Source organism: Trachypithecus francoisi, unplaced genomic scaffold (genome assembly GCF_009764315.1).
Source record: "Trachypithecus francoisi isolate TF-2019V2 unplaced genomic scaffold, Tfra_2.0 Lachesis_group4, whole genome shotgun sequence".
NCBI classification, from domain to species: Eukaryota; Metazoa; Chordata; class Mammalia; order Primates; family Cercopithecidae; genus Trachypithecus; species Trachypithecus francoisi.
In genome coordinates this window covers 688,762-706,020 of record NW_022681469.1, presented here as the reverse complement: position 1 = coordinate 706,020, position 17,259 = coordinate 688,762, and the positions used below count along the sequence as shown (strand labels likewise).

The window sequence follows — 17,259 nt, the reverse complement described above, 5'->3', positions numbered from 1 at the left end:
AAGGTTACTCTGTATACCCTCAATGCACACAGAAGATTTAGTATGTTGTTGAAAGATGACTCATAGCTGCTAAAGATGGTGCTTTTAAAAGTTTTCGGCCGGGCGCGGTGGCTCAAGCTTGTAATCCCAGCACTTTGGGAGGCCGAGACGGGCGGATCACCAGGTCAGGAGATCGAGACCATCCTGGCTAACACGGTGAAACCCCGTCTCTACTAAAAATACAAAAAACTAGCCGGGCGACGTGGCGGGCGCCTGTAGTCCCAGCTACTCGGGAGGCTGAGGCAGGAGAATGGCGTGAACCCGGGAGGCGGAGCTTGCAGTGAGCTGAGATCCGGCCACTGCACTCCAGCCCCGGCGGCAGAGCGAGACTCCGCCTCAAAAAATAAAAAAAATAAAAAAAAATAAAAGTTTTCACTGAATGTATCTGTTATTAAAATTCGACAGGTACCAGACATCTGTAAAGCAATTCCCTCTGTAACCTGTCAGCCCTGCATGCACCACAGCAAACTCTGCAATTCTGATCAAGTGACATATGGACTAGAAAATGAGTAGCAGCTGCATGTTCAACGAAAATGGCACCGGTATTTAACCTTGTCAAGTGTTTTGAAAGCACACTTGGTAAGAAGTATTTTACTAAACATTAACATTCTATGTTCTCCCTTAACTGAATTTCAGTTATGAGAAGCATAACTAACCAGAGACTATTTAGACGGATATTCTTTACAGAAAGTTAGAATTTTTCTCTGTGTAAGTTTAATGTAAATATTTCTAATTACTGATAAAATGGAGAGAAAATTATATGAAACATTTTTCTCATAGAAAAAGAGTGTAGCTTTGAAAAACTTGAGAGTAAAAGGAACAGAACAAAAGCTGCTGAGAGCTTACAGCCACGATGAGAGTTTCAGGACAGTAAAGAGAAAGTGATTACCTGACCACATTCGAAGACTTTATTATTATTCCTATTAAACACCTTGAAAATGGTGGAAGATCAGAAAGATGCTCTGGAGGGGTTAGCTCTTCTATGTCAGAAACCTAAAAAAGTTCCAGATCACAACAGAGTTGTCAAACAGAGACTAGGCTCCTCACTTGTAAATTACCCTGCTTTGGGTGTTCTTCAACACCTAAGAAAAACTTTCCAGAAATTCAAAAGAATTATTTTTATTAACTGTTGAAATGTCTACAATAATTATGAATAATCTATTATTATAAACATAAGTGTGCTGGGCGTAGTGGTTCACACCTGTAATCCCAGTGCTCTGGAAGGCTGAGGCAAGAGGATTGCTTGAGACCAGGAGTTCAAGATCAGGCTAGTCAACATGACAAGACCCTGCCTCTATAATAAAATTTTAACATTAGTCAGGCATGGTGGTGCATACCTGTAATCCCAGCTACTTGGGAGACTGAGGTGGGAGGATCACTTCAGCCCAGGAATTTGAGGCTGTAGTGAGCCATGTATCATGGCAGTCCAGCCTGTATGACAGAGATCCTGTCTCAATATGACAAAAAAAAGAAAAGATAAGCGAAGGTGCTTATTCAGTGAGACAAAAATAAAGAAAAACAGACAAGCTACTCAATGGGCCTTTTGTCAAAAAGTCTTTATCTCGTTATCGTCTACTGTAAATAATGTGCTTTTATGCTAAATAAATTTCACATTTTACTCCTGTCTAAACTGGTGTTTCTCAGTCTCAGCACTACCGACCTGACCAGCTCGTTCTTTGGGGGATCGGGGGGCTGTGCTAGGTGCTGTTGGAGGCTGAGCAGTATCCCTGGCCTCCACCCACTCAATGCCAGGGGCACGTTGCCCACCCCCTCACCCAGCTGTGCCAAACAAAAATGTTCCTATACATGGTAGTGTCCCCTGCAGGGGAGAACCCCACAGTGAAGTACTGTAAGTTTAGAGCCACAAGGCCACCTGCCTGGACCTGTGCTCTTAATTATCAGCCTTTTGAGCTTCGATGAGCCTTTCACCATGGAGGAATGAATTCCACAAGCTCCTCAGAAAGTCCAGAATTCCTGCTCCAGGTGGAAACTTAATGCCTTTGTTTTCCACCTGTAATAGCTGAGGCATGAATATGCCTATCCCACCCCTGTCTCTCTCCACCACTGTGTTTGGCTCAATTCTTGGCTATCTTAGGAGATTTCATTTAGGGATGACTAGACAACACTGCTTTTTTTTTTTAAGAGACATAGTCTCACTCTGTTGCCCAGGCTGCAGTGCAGTGGCGCAATCACGAATCATAGCTCGCTGCAGCCCTGAACTCCTGCTTCAGTCTCCTGAGCAGCTGAAACTACAGGCATGTACCACCATGCCCAGCTAATTTTTAAACATTTTTTAATAGAGGCAGGGTCTCACCATGTTGCCTAAGGTGGCCTCGAACTCCTGGCCTCAAGCGATCTTGCTGCCTAGGCCTCCCAAAGTGTTGGGATTATGGTGTGAGCTACCATGCCTGGCCTAGACAGTACTTCCAATAAGTCTTCCCACACTTCCTCTGCTAGTATTATAATACAAATTTGAAAATTTAAGTCAATCATCACTATATATCAAATAGCACTGTTTCTCATGAAAATATTTTACATCTTAAAGTGATTGCTGTAAATGCATTTCTTTTTTTTTTTTTTTTTTTTTTTTGAGACGGAGTCTCGCTCTGTCGCCGGGGCTGGAGTGCAGTGGCCGGATCTCAGCTCACTGCAAGCTCCGCCTCCCGGGTTCACGCCATTCTCCTGCCTCAGCCTCCTGAGTAGCTGGGACTACAGGCGCCCGCCACCTCGCCCGGCTAGTTTTTTGTATTTTTTAGTAGAGACGGGGTTTCACCGTGTTAGCCAGGATGGTCTTGATCTCCTGACCTCGTGATCCACCCGTCTCGGCCTCCCAAAGTGCTGGGATTACAGGCTTGAGCCACCACGCCCGCCCGTGTAAATGCATTTCTTAAACAGTGAGATAAAAGACTATTGACAGATTAAAATAAAAATAACAACAGCATAAGGGATGGGAGAACACAACTGGAGACTCCTACCATGCAATGGACAAGCATAATTTCTGAAGGTACTGAGACAAGTTAAACATGCATGCTGAGATCTCTAGAGAAACCACTAAAAAAAAAATTACACAAAAGATAATATAAAGTCAACAGAGATAAAATGGTGTAGTAAAAACACTTGATTCATCAAAAAAGTGATAGGAAAGAAAAAAAACCAGAAAGACTAATAGAAAAGACAGACTGATAGAAAAGAAACAATTAGGCCGGGCGCGGTGGCTCAAGCCTGTAATCCCAGCACTTTGGGAGGCCGAGACGGACAGATCACGAGGTCAGGAGATCGAGACCATCCTGGCTAACACGGTGAAACCCCGTCTCTATTAAAAAATACAAAAAACTAGCCGGGCGAGGTGGTGGGCGCCTGTAGTCCCAGCTACTCGGGAGGCTGAGGCAGGAGAATGGCGTGAACCCAGGAGGCAGAGCTTGCAGTGAGCTGAGATCTGGCCACTGCACTCCAGCCCGGGCGACAGAGCGAGACTCCGTGTCAAAAAAAAAAAAAGAAAAGAAAAGAAACAATTAACATTAAGTTAAACCCAAATCTATCAATAAATTCATTAAAGTCAAATGGACTTTAAAAAAAAAAAAAAAAAAAGAAGGGACTATAACCACACCAAATAGAAATCAGAGATTGTTGGACTAGATTTGCATAGATATGCTATGCAAACACAAAGCACAAGAAAGCTAGTTTGGCTATGAAAATATCAAAGTAGACTACATGAGGAGTCAGAGCCAGAGATATTTCACAATAATAGGAGTCAATTCATCAAAAAGAAAAAGCTCGGCAAATGGGCACAGCTATGTTCCAATAAGGCTTTCTTGATGCCGGGTGCGGTGGCTCAAGCCTGTAATCTCAGCACTTTGGGAGGCCGAGACGGGCGGATCACAAGGTCAGGAGATTGAGACCATCCTGGCTAACATGGTGAAACCCCGTCTCTACTAAAAAATACAAAAAACTAGCTGGGCAAGGTGGCAGGCGCCTGTAGTCCTAGCTACTTGGGAGGCTGAGGCAGGAGAATGGCGTAAACCCGGGAGGCGGAGCTTGCAGTGAGCTGAGATCCGGCCACTGCACTCCAGCCTGGGTGACACAGCAAGACTCTGTTTCCAAAAAAAAAAAAAAAAGACTTTATTGATAAAAAACAGATGGTGAGCCAGGTGTGACCCACACGCCAAACATTTTTTTTTTAATCATTTTTAGCTACACAGCTCACTGGAATAAACAAATCCTAGTTTTTATTCTATTGTGTAATCTAGTAATTGCTTTCCAAACCAAAATGATCTCCCTTCAAGCTTTAAGGAAGGCCTTAAATTCTATTTGATGTTTTAGAATTTAGTTAACATCTTTTTTTTTTTTTTTTTTTTTTTTTTTTTTGAGGCAGAGTCTCGCTCTGTCGCCCAGACTGGAGTGCAGTGGCCAGATCTCAGCTCACTGCAAGCTCCGCATCCCGGGTTTACGCCATTCTCCTGCCTCAGCCTCCCGAGTAGCTGGGACTACAGGCGCCCGCCACCTCGCCCGGCTAGTTTTTGTATTTTTAGTAGAGACGGGGTTTCACTGTGTTAGCCAGGATGGTCTCGATCTCCTGACCTCATGATCCACCCGTCTCAGCCTCCCAAAGTGCTGGGATTACAGGCTTGAGCCACCGCGCCCAGCCAGTTAACATATTTTTATTAGTCATGATTTTATATCACAAAATTTATGATGTAAATATTAAAAATGCATATAATTCAATGACCTTCCCTGTCAGATTTTATCTTTTCATACAGAGAAGGTCTTTTCTCTATACGAAAACGTGATTTTTTACTTTTCTTAAGAGGTGAAAAGAACACCCTGAATATTCCACATGGGAAAACACCACTTTCAAAATTTTGCCTTGAATTATCATCCTGATTATATCACTCTTTAACCAAATAGGCTAATAACTTCTGTATTAATAATGATCTTCAATTCATCTATAGCTACTGTAGGAAAATAAGTCAGTAATAATGAATAAATTGTCTGTTTAAACTGATATTAGCTACATTTTTTTTTTTTTTTGAGACGGAGTCCTGCCCTGTTGCCCAGGCTGGAGTCCAATGGCATGATCTCAGCTCACTGCAACCTCCGCCTCCCAGGTTCAAGCAATTCTCCCGCCTCAGCCTCCCGAGCAGCTGGGGTTACAGGTGCGTGCAACCATGCCCGGCTAATTTTAACTTTAGTAGAGACAGGGTTTCACCATGTTGGCCAGGCTGGTTTCAAACTCCTGACCTCATGATCCACCTGCCTCGGCCTCCCAAAGTGCTGGGATTACAGCCATGAGCCACTGCGCCCAGCCTAAACTGACATTAGAAGGTTGACTATCCTAGCTTAGAAATGAAAAACGTGGCCGGGCGCGGTGGCTCAAGCCTGTAATCCCAGCACTTTGGGAGGCCGAGACGGGTGGATCACGAGGTCAGGAGATCGAGACCATCCTGGCTAACACGGTGAAACCCCGTCTCTACTAAAAATACAAAAAAAACTAGCTGGGCGAGGTGGCGGGCGCCTGTAGTCCCAGCTACTCGGGAGGCTGAGGCAGGAGAATGGCGTAAACCCGGGAGGCGGAGCTTGCAGTGAGCTGAGATCCGGCCACTGCACTCCAGTCTGGGTGACAGAGCGAGACTCCGCCTCAAAAAAAAAAAAAAAAAAAAAAAAGAAAAACAGGTGGCGGAGGCTAATAATATAACATGCAAAGATATGCGAACTATTCCACAAAAGCAGTCCTCGAGTAGTCTTGTATTCTGCTCACCACTGATTACAACTACTTCTGTCCTTTTAGGAGGGAGAATAATCTTAAGAAACTTATCAACTCATTTAAATCTCCTGAATGTAGCATAAAAGCATGTTTAAATGTAAGGACTACATTTCTGCTTTAATCAAGAGTGATAACATCCTTGGTACATGTTTCACAATAGTCACATGAGTCTAAAATACTAACTAGCTATCAAACTCTGAGGTGTAGCTGCTAGGAAAGTACACCACTCACTCAAGTTTGAAAATTCTTAAAAAATACTTTGAGAAACGTAGAGAATGTGCTGCTAGTAGAAACACCATCTTGTGTCATCAATAAGAGGCACAGCAGTTTCAGGATTAAAGCACTTCACCTTCCGTAGCTGGTGACTTATCTCAACCACAGGTCCAGCGATCAGAGTAGAAAGTATACCCCGGTGCACAGGGGTGTCCGTGTGCCAAGACTGAACAGCAGTAATGAACTCATGAAGAGGCCTCTGAACAGAATAAAGCAGCTACAAGAAAACACATACATCACTTTTAATGACTAAAAACCATGGTTTTGAAAAAAACAAAACGACACTTTAAAATCAGTATTCTTACTATCCTCCCCCAAGACTCGAGGAGTCACTGATGTCGTTTGCCTGCTACCAATGCCCACGACATTCCATTCCCAGGCTGACTCAAACCTCCCACGCACCACGGCCAGAAGATGATAGACGGGACCAAAGCCCACTAGGAACTTTCCCTAAAGCCCAGAACAACCCTCAGGAATAAGGAGGGAGAGAGGCAAGACATCAATGACATTAAAATAAGGCATCAGCTATGAGGCAACATATGCTGACTAAAGCTACACAGGTTTGATGGGAAAACTAAAGGTTTTGGCACAAATTACATTATATAAAAGATCACAGACACTTGAAACGAATTCATCAAAAACAGGAACGTTTGAAATTAATTCAAATTGAACCAGACTAGAAAAAGTATGGCCAACAACCTTCAATGACCTCTATCAGCAAAGGACACTGAGTCTTCAATATTTCATAAATAGTCTCCCATTTAAGCATTTTTAAAAGTCTTCATTAAAAAATAATAGTTCATTGATATTTTTAAGCTGCTACTTAGAAAAAGTAATGGCTCTCCCTGATAACAACATCATGTGGTATGAGAACTGAAACTGACATGACACTATTTGTAGGATGAAGCAAATTTGGCATACAGGTTTTTTATATGAAGTGCTTATACAATAATCTCACTTCACATCAGCTTTCAACCAGCAAAGGGAAGCCACGGGCCCCTTTAAGGTCTGTGACTCTCGTTTCCAACCTGGAGAAGGTTAACATAGGACGGGGAGGTAACTCATGATAGAAATTAGCATTTCACCTGGCAAGATGTCTGTCACTCTACAAGTATCAAAATTAGCATCTTTCAAAAGAAAGGTATATTTTATTTGGAAAACTCTGTGATATAACAATTATGCACTCAGAACCTAGAGCAATCAGTCCTCTGCTTCCTGTCCTGCCGTCTGGTCAACCTGAACTCATGGGATCCTGTTCTAAGACCACTGAGTAGAATCTAACAGCTGGAGCTCCCGCCCTTCCTGCCTCCAGCCCATGCACAGGGGTCACCATCTCTGTCTCAGTGTATCCACCACGGGGGACTCCCACACCAGGCTCCAACTTTCTCAGTGCTCCTCCCCATGGGGGACTCCCACACCGACTCCATCTCTCTCAGCGCACCTCGCCACCAGGGACCTCCCACACACCACTGCACGTCACCCGAGCATGAACAGCACAGCCAGGGCTCATGCCTCTGTGTGGGTGTACCCAGCCCTGAAAAGTCCATCTAGCGAACCCGTCCTGGGGAGGCCTGAGTACCCGAAGGCCTTCTTCCGGTTGCTTCTTGAAGCTCCGTGCAATACATTCCAACATTTTCTGAAATACTTTCTGGACTGTGTCCAACAGCATTGCAACTTCTTCATCTGAATCTGTTTTCTGAATCAAGGAACTTCCAGTTATCTCTTTCAGAATGTCAAGAAGTAATGAAACATAAAAAAATCCCTTCACTAGAAAGAAAATTGGAATATATCAGTTTTCTAATCACACAAGTTTGTTGAAATCATGACACATTTCTCACTTAACACATGTATATGATGATAACAAAAAAGAGATTATTACACTTTGGTATTTGTTGAGCCAATACCAAAAGCTAGGTTGATCAGGTTAACCTGAATTCTAATCAAAATGAATAAGTAAGTATGACATTTGTCCAATTTATAAAACTGATACCTTCAATAACAGTAATAGTGTATTAGACTTAGTCACTAAACTAAAAATTGTGTTCATTGCACATGTGAACACACAGAAGTTCAGCAGTGTGGCTCCTTCAACACCGGAATTAGAGAACAGTTGTTGGTTCTGTTCTATTTTTAGAGAACAGATATACCTATACAATGAAACTGGCTACACTGGAGATCTAGAATTCTAGGTATAATTAGCTCCTCCACAAAGTAAATTTTATAAATAATAAAAGTAGATTTGGTCCTCATAGGAAAGTAATTCCCAAATGACAAGTGAAGTTTAAAAAATAAATAATTTTGACTGTTTCAATCACTAAGCTTAAGTATAAAAGGCTGTTTTCACAATAGAAGTGAATTATAAAGAATTAAACAGGCTGGGTATGGTGGCTCACGCCCATAATCTCAGCACTTTGAAAGGCCAAGGTGGGCGGATCACTTGAGGTCGGGAGTTTGAGACCAGCCTGGCCAAGATGGTGAAACCTCGCCTCTACTAAAAATACAAAAATTAGCCGGGCGTGGTGGTGGGCACCTACAATCCCAGCTACTCGGGAGGCTGAGGCATGAGAATTGCTTGAACCTAGAGGTGGAGGTTGCAGTGAGCCGAGGTCGCACCAGTGCACTCCACTCTAGCCTGGGCGACAGAGCAAGACTTGGTCTCAAAAAAAAAAAAAAAAATTAAACAAAACAGCTAAAGTAAATAATATTGGTCTATTTAATATTTACTCTTAAACTTTGGATCTGTTAAACAAATGATGGATGATTTTGCTAATAATTAGAGATTAACTAAGACACTGCCCAGTACCCTGGCTCCAGTGTTCTCCTAGCATCTACTTTCAGTTGCAATATCATAAAGAGAGATACACTGGGGGTGTCCACACACACACAGACCCCTCTGGAATCTGCCATGAAGATATTTAAGGCTATGGGAAAGAGACTCCAGATGGATCCACTAGAAATTGGACTACCAACTTAATCTAATTCTCAAAACTTAATGTTGAATTTACTAAATGTTATCATTTTCAATCTCTTCTAGCAAAATAACTAGGCTTAAAGAAATGTCAACATCAAATGTTGAGGCTTTTACAGATCTCAGTGAGAACCAAATGCAACACTGGGATATTGGGATACTCACTTAAAAACCATCCAGAAACAGGTTTACACAGCAGTCGGCTACACCACAGAAGCGGTGGGGTGGGAGGCTGGCCGTCAGGAGTTAAGGAGTAGGGGCTAAGAGCTAGGGGCTAGGAGTCAGGGGCCAGGGACCAGGGTCCCAGCTCAGCAGTATTCTTATTTACCAGACTGTGTGATCAGAAGGCCAAGGAGATATGGAATGGCCCCAGGTGCACTCCCCCTGGGTTCGCCCCACACCCTTTCCCATCATCATCTGATGTGACTCGAGGGCTGTCCTCTCACTCACTGTTGCCATGGGTTACCCTGTGCTAATCCTTTCCCTGGGGTAACAGCAACTTCCAGGGGTCCTGGTGGGGTACCACCCAACAATTCCTGACTCACGCCCCCACCCACAGGAGCACATGGCCAGAGCAGAGCCAAAAGGTGATGGTTTCCCACACAGATGCCAGGAAACAGCCACTAGCCCAATCCACAGAGAAAGTCAGCCTGGCAACGAAGCTGACCACAAGGAGAAGCAGAATCCCAAGGACCCTGTCACAAACTCTGGATGCAGTCATATCTGACCCAGAAACACCTTTGAATTTCCTGGCTGCATCACCCAAAAAATCCCTTTTTTGGTATACACTAGGTTGCATTATAATCAGTCACTTAAAAGTGAGAGTTCTGAGTTACACAGTAAAGGAGGGAGGGAGGGAAGGACTGGTTCTGAGTATTTATTGCTCTAAAACAGCCCTGACCGTACCTGTTTGCATGATTCCAAGACTCCGCTGTAAAAGTTGCATCTGAAACTGATGGTCACCAAGGCCTACCATAACAACATCTTTACACACAGTCAGGTAGGTCTGTAAGAGACAGACACAACTTAGCAACAAAAGCCATTTAAAAAAAGGGAGTAAATCCAGCCTCACAAAGCTTCTCCTATCCATGTGCTAGTTATCTTACAAAGCAGATTTTTACAAAGATGTTTTATAAAGAAATTTTCATAAAGATACATTAATTCTTGCTGTTTTCATAATAAATCTATAGACATATTTTATGTAATTCTACAAACATAATTGAACACCTGTTACATGTAATGTGTAAAATTACACTAAAAGTATGAAGTTTATGCTTTGCAAAAAGATAAACTCTAGAAAGTTAGATAAATGTTACTGTAAGTTTTTAAGAATAACACTCATGTCTAAAATTACCACTCTAAAGTAGAAAATGAAATCTTGAAACATAACAAATTTGGTAAAGAGAAAGGTTTCTGTGTCTTCAGACTTCTAACCTGGATAATTTGCTGATAAATGACCCTATGAAGCTTCAGATATTCTTCTTCTTGATCTTGAATAAATGATAAAATTTTGGTTTCTAACCAAAAGCCAGTGTCTTCCAAAATGGACAAATACACTTTTCCTTCTGAGCAGAACTGTCCAAAAACAAGAAGATAAATCAGTAACAAAAAGAGCACCGTGTATCATCCTAGCAGAGGGTCAGGAGCAGGCGCACCTTGTGCTGAAGATGGATGCTCAGCCGACAGTGGAGGCCAAAGGCTCGCAGGGCGGCCGCTTCACCGAAGCCACGAGGCTTCCCACCCGGTGTCTGCAGAAGTGACTCCAAATCTGCCTGGAACAGAAAAAACCCAAGGACCACATGCTGACTGACAAGGCATCACCACAGCCCAGACAGCAAGAACAATGGAAAGCATCTGATCTCAGGCGCGCTGGAAAGACCCCCGCTCTGGGGAAGCCCAGTCTCCGAGGACTCTGCGCCTGGACGTGAGGTGCTGGCTGGTGTGGGAAAACGTACAGCCAGGTGAGCGGGCTCAGCTCACCGTCCACAGCCCCTGCCCTGCACACAGCACCACCCATCCCCTCCCTGCCTCTTGACCAGGCCCGTCCTCCCCATCTCCCTGGCTCTGCTCTGCCGAAACTTTGCTTCTGGTACAGTCACACTTGAGGGCAATGTAACAGGGTGTTCAGAGGGCTGGCTTCTGGAGGAGAGGAAGAGATGACGGCCTCCGTGGGACAGCTGGGAACATGATGGGTTCCCAAGAAATGTTCTCCAAACATTCCCAGAAAAAACTGCCAAGGACTGCAGGGACTGAGTGTCCACATGAAAGGGTGTGTGACATATCTCCTGCAGAGGGTGTGTTCTGAGAAACTCGGGCCATCCTCCTGAGTCCTAGCGCCCTAGCAGGTGCAACAGAAATGCGAGATTTCTGAACACGTGTCAACTGGGACTTGACTCCCAACCTTGCCCCGGCCAGGCTCCATGCCTTGTACCAACTGAATGAGGTGACATGATCACTCTCAATTCTGTTGCAGCCAGAACACTTGTATAGCACTGGAAATATGAAACCTTCACATCTTGATTTGCCACCACCATTATCATAGAAGACCACTCAACTCTCAGGGCACAGAGTTACCTTTGACGTTTCAAGGGCTTTCAAAAGATGATTAAGTTTCTTCCGAGGAGCAGAGAGCAAGCACTCGCGATTCTTTGGATGAGTCAGCAGATACTCAATGTAGACCAAAGCCAATTCAGGTTTGACTGGGCGTGTGTCATGGATCTGCACCCTACGTTTAGAAGCTGTGTTGCTCTGAAAGAAGAGAGAGAGAGACTGATAATGAAAACACATGTCCCTAGAAAAGCATATCACTTCTAATACACAGTTATCCTCACTCACCTAATTTTAAAGAAGCATGATGTTAACCTACCTTGGCCTGGGCATGCTCTGTGGGCAGCCAGTTGTCCACAAGCTCCAGAATGTGCCCCACTTGCCCCCAGGAGCAGAGGCAATCCAACAAAGTGCAGTAGCTCTTGTCCACAGCGCCCTCCTCCTGGCTTCTCAGTGTGGAAATCACACCACAGCTGACAAGGTCAGATGGAAAATCAGGTCGAGTATTTCAACAGAAACTCCCCTACTTTGTCAAAAGGTGAGGAAAACCAAGAAGCTAAAATCTGACGGTGCATAAGCCCTTGTTATTATATTAGCATTTTCATGCTCTCCAAGGCGGGAATAAATACAGTTTCCCACAACTGCTGCACAGCTGCATCCCACCACAAGACCTGAGACCAGCTCTGGACGCAGAAGGAGCAGGGCACAGCAGCCACACAAAGCCCTCACCCTTCTGTTTCTGTGCCATCTGTCACATTCTAGAGCAAGAGTTTCTACTTTTGAAGAACAATTTTTGTTTAGCATCAAAATACTCCTTTTTCTTCCATAAATGTGAATAAAACATAATTTTTACTGAGATAATCACCAACATTGTAGAGCTCTAATAAAAAATATTATGTGAGACACAAAAGCCACAAATGTAATTAAAAATGTTCCAGTACCCACATTTTAAAACACAAAGAAAAACAGGTGAAACTGGCCGGGCGCGGTGGCTCAAGCCTGTAATCCCAGCACTTTGGGAGGCCGAGACGGGCAGATCACGAGGTCAGGAGATCGAGACCATCCTGGCTAACACGGTGAAACCCCGTCTCTACTAAAAATACAAAAAAAACTAGCTGGGCGAGGTGGCGGGCGCCTGTAGTCCCAGCTACTCGGGAGGCTGAGGCAGGAGAATGGCGTAAACCCGGGAGGCGGAGCTTGCAGTGAGCTGAGATCTGGCCACTGCACTCCAGTCCGGGCGACAGAGCGAGACTCCGCCTCAAAAAAAAAAAAAAAAAAGAAAAACAGGTGAAACTAATTTCAATAACATAATCTTATGTAATCCAATCTATCCAAAATCATTTTAACATGTAATCAATATTTCACACTCTTCTTTTTGCACCAAGGCTGACTCCATGTGTATTTTGTACTCACAGCATATCTCAGCTCAGATGGCCAAAGCCCAGGTGCTCAGGGTCACATGTGACCAACGGTGGCCTTGTGTTCCAGAACCTCCCACACCAGGTGCTAAGAAGAACCCCAGACTTAAAGTGGAGTAACAGTTTCAGTTCCATATATAGTCTCTTCTTTCATCAGTACCAACTTAGGGCCCACTGAAAATCACATCCTGGTATTTTCCCTACCACAGGGAGAGGGAAGGGCAGGAGGAAGAAGCCACAATGAGCTGAAAGCTGAATGGTCTGGTCTGCTGACATGAATTAATAACTCAGCACAGCCATGGACAGGATTGCTACTTCACTACCGCACCAAAGAACTGAGCAAATACCTGAATGGAGGGACAGCAGAGGCCGGCATAAAGGACATTAGCATGAATAAAGGGATCTTGCAGCGATCATCCTAAGAGCAAAAGGAGAAAAACAAACCAAAACACATGTGAACACTATAAATTCTGAAAGTGTCTCTATGTAAACTCCTAATAACTTACTATCAAAGCTGCTCAAGAAGAACCCTGGTAGTTCTTTCCATGTTCAAAGGGAAGACTTACACCAGCCTCACGTTTGAGGGGCAGAGAAAATTACTTGGTAAGTGTTACAAAAGTTTTATATAACATTTTACTACTTTGCAAATATTTATTAAGCACTTGCTATGTACCCAGTGCCAATCTAGACCCTGGGAATACGCCGGTAAGCAGGACAAAGAAAATCATATGCTGTCACGAATTGAATCTACTTTAAAAAACAACACTGATGAAACAACAACAACAAAAGTTAACTCCATGCACTTGGTATCCTGACAATAAATCTCCAGAGAAGGAAACTCTTCAGAGAAAATGTTATAAAACAAAATCAGAATATCTTGAGGAAGACAGTAAAGTTCAATGGAAAAATGCAGCGGGGCGTGGTTGCTCATGCCTGTAATCCCACCCCTTTGGGAGACTGAGGTGGGAGGACTGTGTGAGGCCTTTATAGGCTACAGCAAGCATTCACTCCAGCCTGGGCAACAGGGCAAGAGTATATCTATTAAAAAAAAAAAAAAAATGTCCAGACACAGTCGCTCACCCCTGTAATCCCAGCACTTTGGGAGGCTGAGGCGGCTGGATCACCTGAGGTTAGGAGTTCAAGACCAGCCTGGCTAACATGGTGAAACCCCGTCTCTACTGAAAATTCAAAATTAGCCAGGCATGGTGGCAGGCGCCTGTAATCCCAGCTACTCGGAAGGCTGGGGTAGGAGAATAGCCTGAACCCACGAGGCAGAGGTTGCAGTGAGCCAAGATTGCGCCACTGCACTCCAGCCTGGGCGACAAGAGTAAGACTCCATCTCAAAAAAAAAAAAAAAAAAAAGTAAGCTTTAAGGCTACTGAGCCAAATCCAGACCCAATCAGATTCTGTAGCCCAACAGCCGACACAGCACAGAGGAGAGGAGTTAAGCTCTCAGAGTCAGTTTCTTCCTCTGCAAAACGAACACAGAACTGTTGGAAGAACCGAAGTGAACTACACCACACAGAACCCCAGTACAGTACTTAGAGTGTCCTCAGTGCTCAGTAAACTGCAGCTATATTATTATTACTGAAACAATAAGTAAAAGGGGGGTCCATCTATCCTTCATCAAGAACACTCAGTAAGAGATACTCTTGGCTGGGAGAATGAGGACATGGTGAATCCTAAAAAATGATAGTAATTTTCCTGAAAATATATATGAAACAGAAACAGACCAAAATCAAAATTTGATTAGCAATTAATCTGCATTCACAGTGACCCCATCCTTACCCCCAACTAACAATAAGGGAAGAAAAGATCTCGTTAATGTTACAAGTATACTGATCATGATGGCCAAGTCCATCTGTGTGGCTCACCCATCATCTCTTTACTTAGAGAAGGAAACAATTTTCCCTAGTGGTGGAGAGACGTCCTATAGACATACTAAGAATTAACTGAATCCCAAGACCCTCTAAGGGTTTCCAATACCCCAAGGCCACAACTGCCCTGTCCGCCAACCCACCTAGTGTCCTATATGGGCCTCTGTTCATATTCTGAAATAATGCTGGCTTCTCAGCCCCAGGTCATTATTTCAGCTTAAAGTCTTTCTTTCTTTCTTTCTTTCTTTTTTTTTTAAGAGGCAGGGTCTCACTCTGTTGCCAGAGCTGGAGTGAGTGCAGTAGTATGATCATGGTTCACTGTAGTCTCAAACTCTGGGCTCAAGCAATCCTGCCTCAGCCTCCTGCATAGCTGGGACCAAAAGGCACAGGTCATCAGGCTCAGCTAATTTTTAAATTTTTGTAGAGATGAGGTTTCACTATGCTGCCCAGGCTAGTCTCCAACTCCCAGCCTAAAGCAATCCTACTGCTTTGGCCTCGCAAAGTGCTGGGATTAGACGCATGAGCCACCACGAACAGCTAATGAGCTTTACCATTTACTGGTAAATGATGGTTGGCTGTGTCCGCACCCAAATCTCCTCCTGAATTGCAGCTCCCATAATTCCCACGTGTTATGGGAGGGACCCGGTGGTAGATCACAGAATCACAGGGGTGGTTTCTCCCATACTGTTCTTATGGTAGTGAGTCTCAAAAGATCTGATGGTTCTGTAAGGGGTTTCCCTTTCTGCTTGGCTCTCATTTTCTCTACGCCGCCATGTAAGCCATGCCTTTTGCCTTCTGTCATGATTGTGAGGCCTCCCTAGCCATACGGAACTGTGAGTCCATTCAATCTCTTTTTCTTTATAAATTACCCAGTCTCAAGTATGTCTTTATCAGCAGCATGAAAACAGACTAATACAATTTGGCAAGGAATACAATTTGCTTTCATGGACAGGCCATGCTTTCACATCAGAGGCAGAATGAAGCTCAGAGCCTTGAAAGGGTTAGAAAAGCTATACGTGGTCCAAAGTTACATAAGTTGGTAGAAAAAGAGGCAAGAGTAACATTTAGGAAGAGAAATGTGGTTCATAAGGCCTATGATCTTTCTATATTTAAACCACACTTTCTTCAGAGTTAAGAATATATTTGCATTTTTACACGTTGTTAGTCTATTTTTAAATTTAGTTTTGAAATATAAACTTCCTTCAGAAATAAAAAGTCAAGGAATGAGACGGTCCTGCATGCAAATAGAAATCACACACAAAGAAGAGTGGTGGGGGTGGGAAGGGTTAGCTAAAGGATTCAAAATTGCAGTTAGATCAGAGGAATAAGTTCAAAAGATCTATCCTATAACATGGTGACTACAATTAATAACAATATAATATATTCTTGAAAATCACTGAGAGCAGATTTTAAGCGTTCTCCCCACAGAAATGGTAAGTACGCGAGGTGATACTGATTGGCTCGATTTGGCCAGTCCACAATGTGCACATATTTCAAAACATCATGCTGAACACAATAAAGTATATACAATTTTTGTCAATTCAAAATAAATTTTTTAAAAAAAGAAATCACACACACAACTGTTTGCCCCAACAACACACACAACTCAAATACTTCAGGGACATATTTGCTTACTGGGTGGCTTCAGGTACCCAAGTAAAACTACCCACAGAACTTGAGTACTACTGTACCTTCCATGTTCACAAAATTCTTTCTTAAACCCCTGCAAATCAAATTAGACTCTGAAATAATGTCACTGACAATCGGAGGGAGAAGAATCAAGTGCTTACCCAAGACATTTCTCTGGGTGCTGAGGATATGGAAGCAGACAGAGACACAAGGTCTCCACTCTCAAGAGGGGCGAGAGAAAGAGACTATACTGCAAGGTAAACACTAGTCCAACCCTCTCATTTTACAGGTAAGAAAACAGATTCAGGGAGGTAAACATGTTTGAGAACTTTTACTAAATTCTAAACAAACGTAACCTTAACATACCTTGCTTACAAGCATAGTTCAATCAAGACTTACCTTAAATACTTTCAGATACTCTGGAAGCACAGAGGCAAACTTGTTAATGGTGTAAAGTTTGGCCTCTTTATTATTTTCCATACTTCTATCAATACTTTTCCAGAGAATCACAACGATTTCTAGTAAACCTGCCATGCACGCGACATCGTTTACTGACAGTGTTTTGTCCAGAACCTGAGATAAAAATAATTGCATTGTGAGATCATCTAATCATAACAACTACTAAAAGATAACAGCATCTCAGAATTAGAGCTCTAAAGCAGAAATGTAAAGAATATCAGTCTTACTTTCATGTCTTTTACTCTCTACTTTAGAATCTCCTAGGGAGGTAAACTTATTTTTAAATGC

At 43.3% G+C, this 17,259-nt stretch overlaps 1 protein-coding gene across 3 annotated transcripts in view; it reads right to left on the bottom strand.

The window, feature by feature from the left end:
- NCAPG2 (non-SMC condensin II complex subunit G2) overlaps positions 1–17,259 on the bottom strand; it is an 84,548-nt gene that overhangs the window by 21,516 nt on the left and 45,773 nt on the right. For all 3 annotated transcript variants that reach the window (XM_033192920.1, XM_033192921.1, XM_033192922.1), the window contains 10 exons: positions 16,912–17,085; positions 13,354–13,424; positions 11,908–12,061; positions 11,616–11,789; positions 10,697–10,813; positions 10,476–10,616; positions 9,948–10,047; positions 7,653–7,840; positions 6,150–6,290; positions 929–1,032 (listed from right to left, as the gene is read on the bottom strand). In XM_033192920.1, the coding sequence (XP_033048811.1) occupies positions 929–1,032; positions 6,150–6,290; positions 7,653–7,840; positions 9,948–10,047; positions 10,476–10,616; positions 10,697–10,813; positions 11,616–11,789; positions 11,908–12,061; positions 13,354–13,424; positions 16,912–17,085 (1,364 nt within the window). The remainder of the gene's footprint in view (positions 1–928; positions 1,033–6,149; positions 6,291–7,652; positions 7,841–9,947; positions 10,048–10,475; positions 10,617–10,696; positions 10,814–11,615; positions 11,790–11,907; positions 12,062–13,353; positions 13,425–16,911; positions 17,086–17,259) is intronic.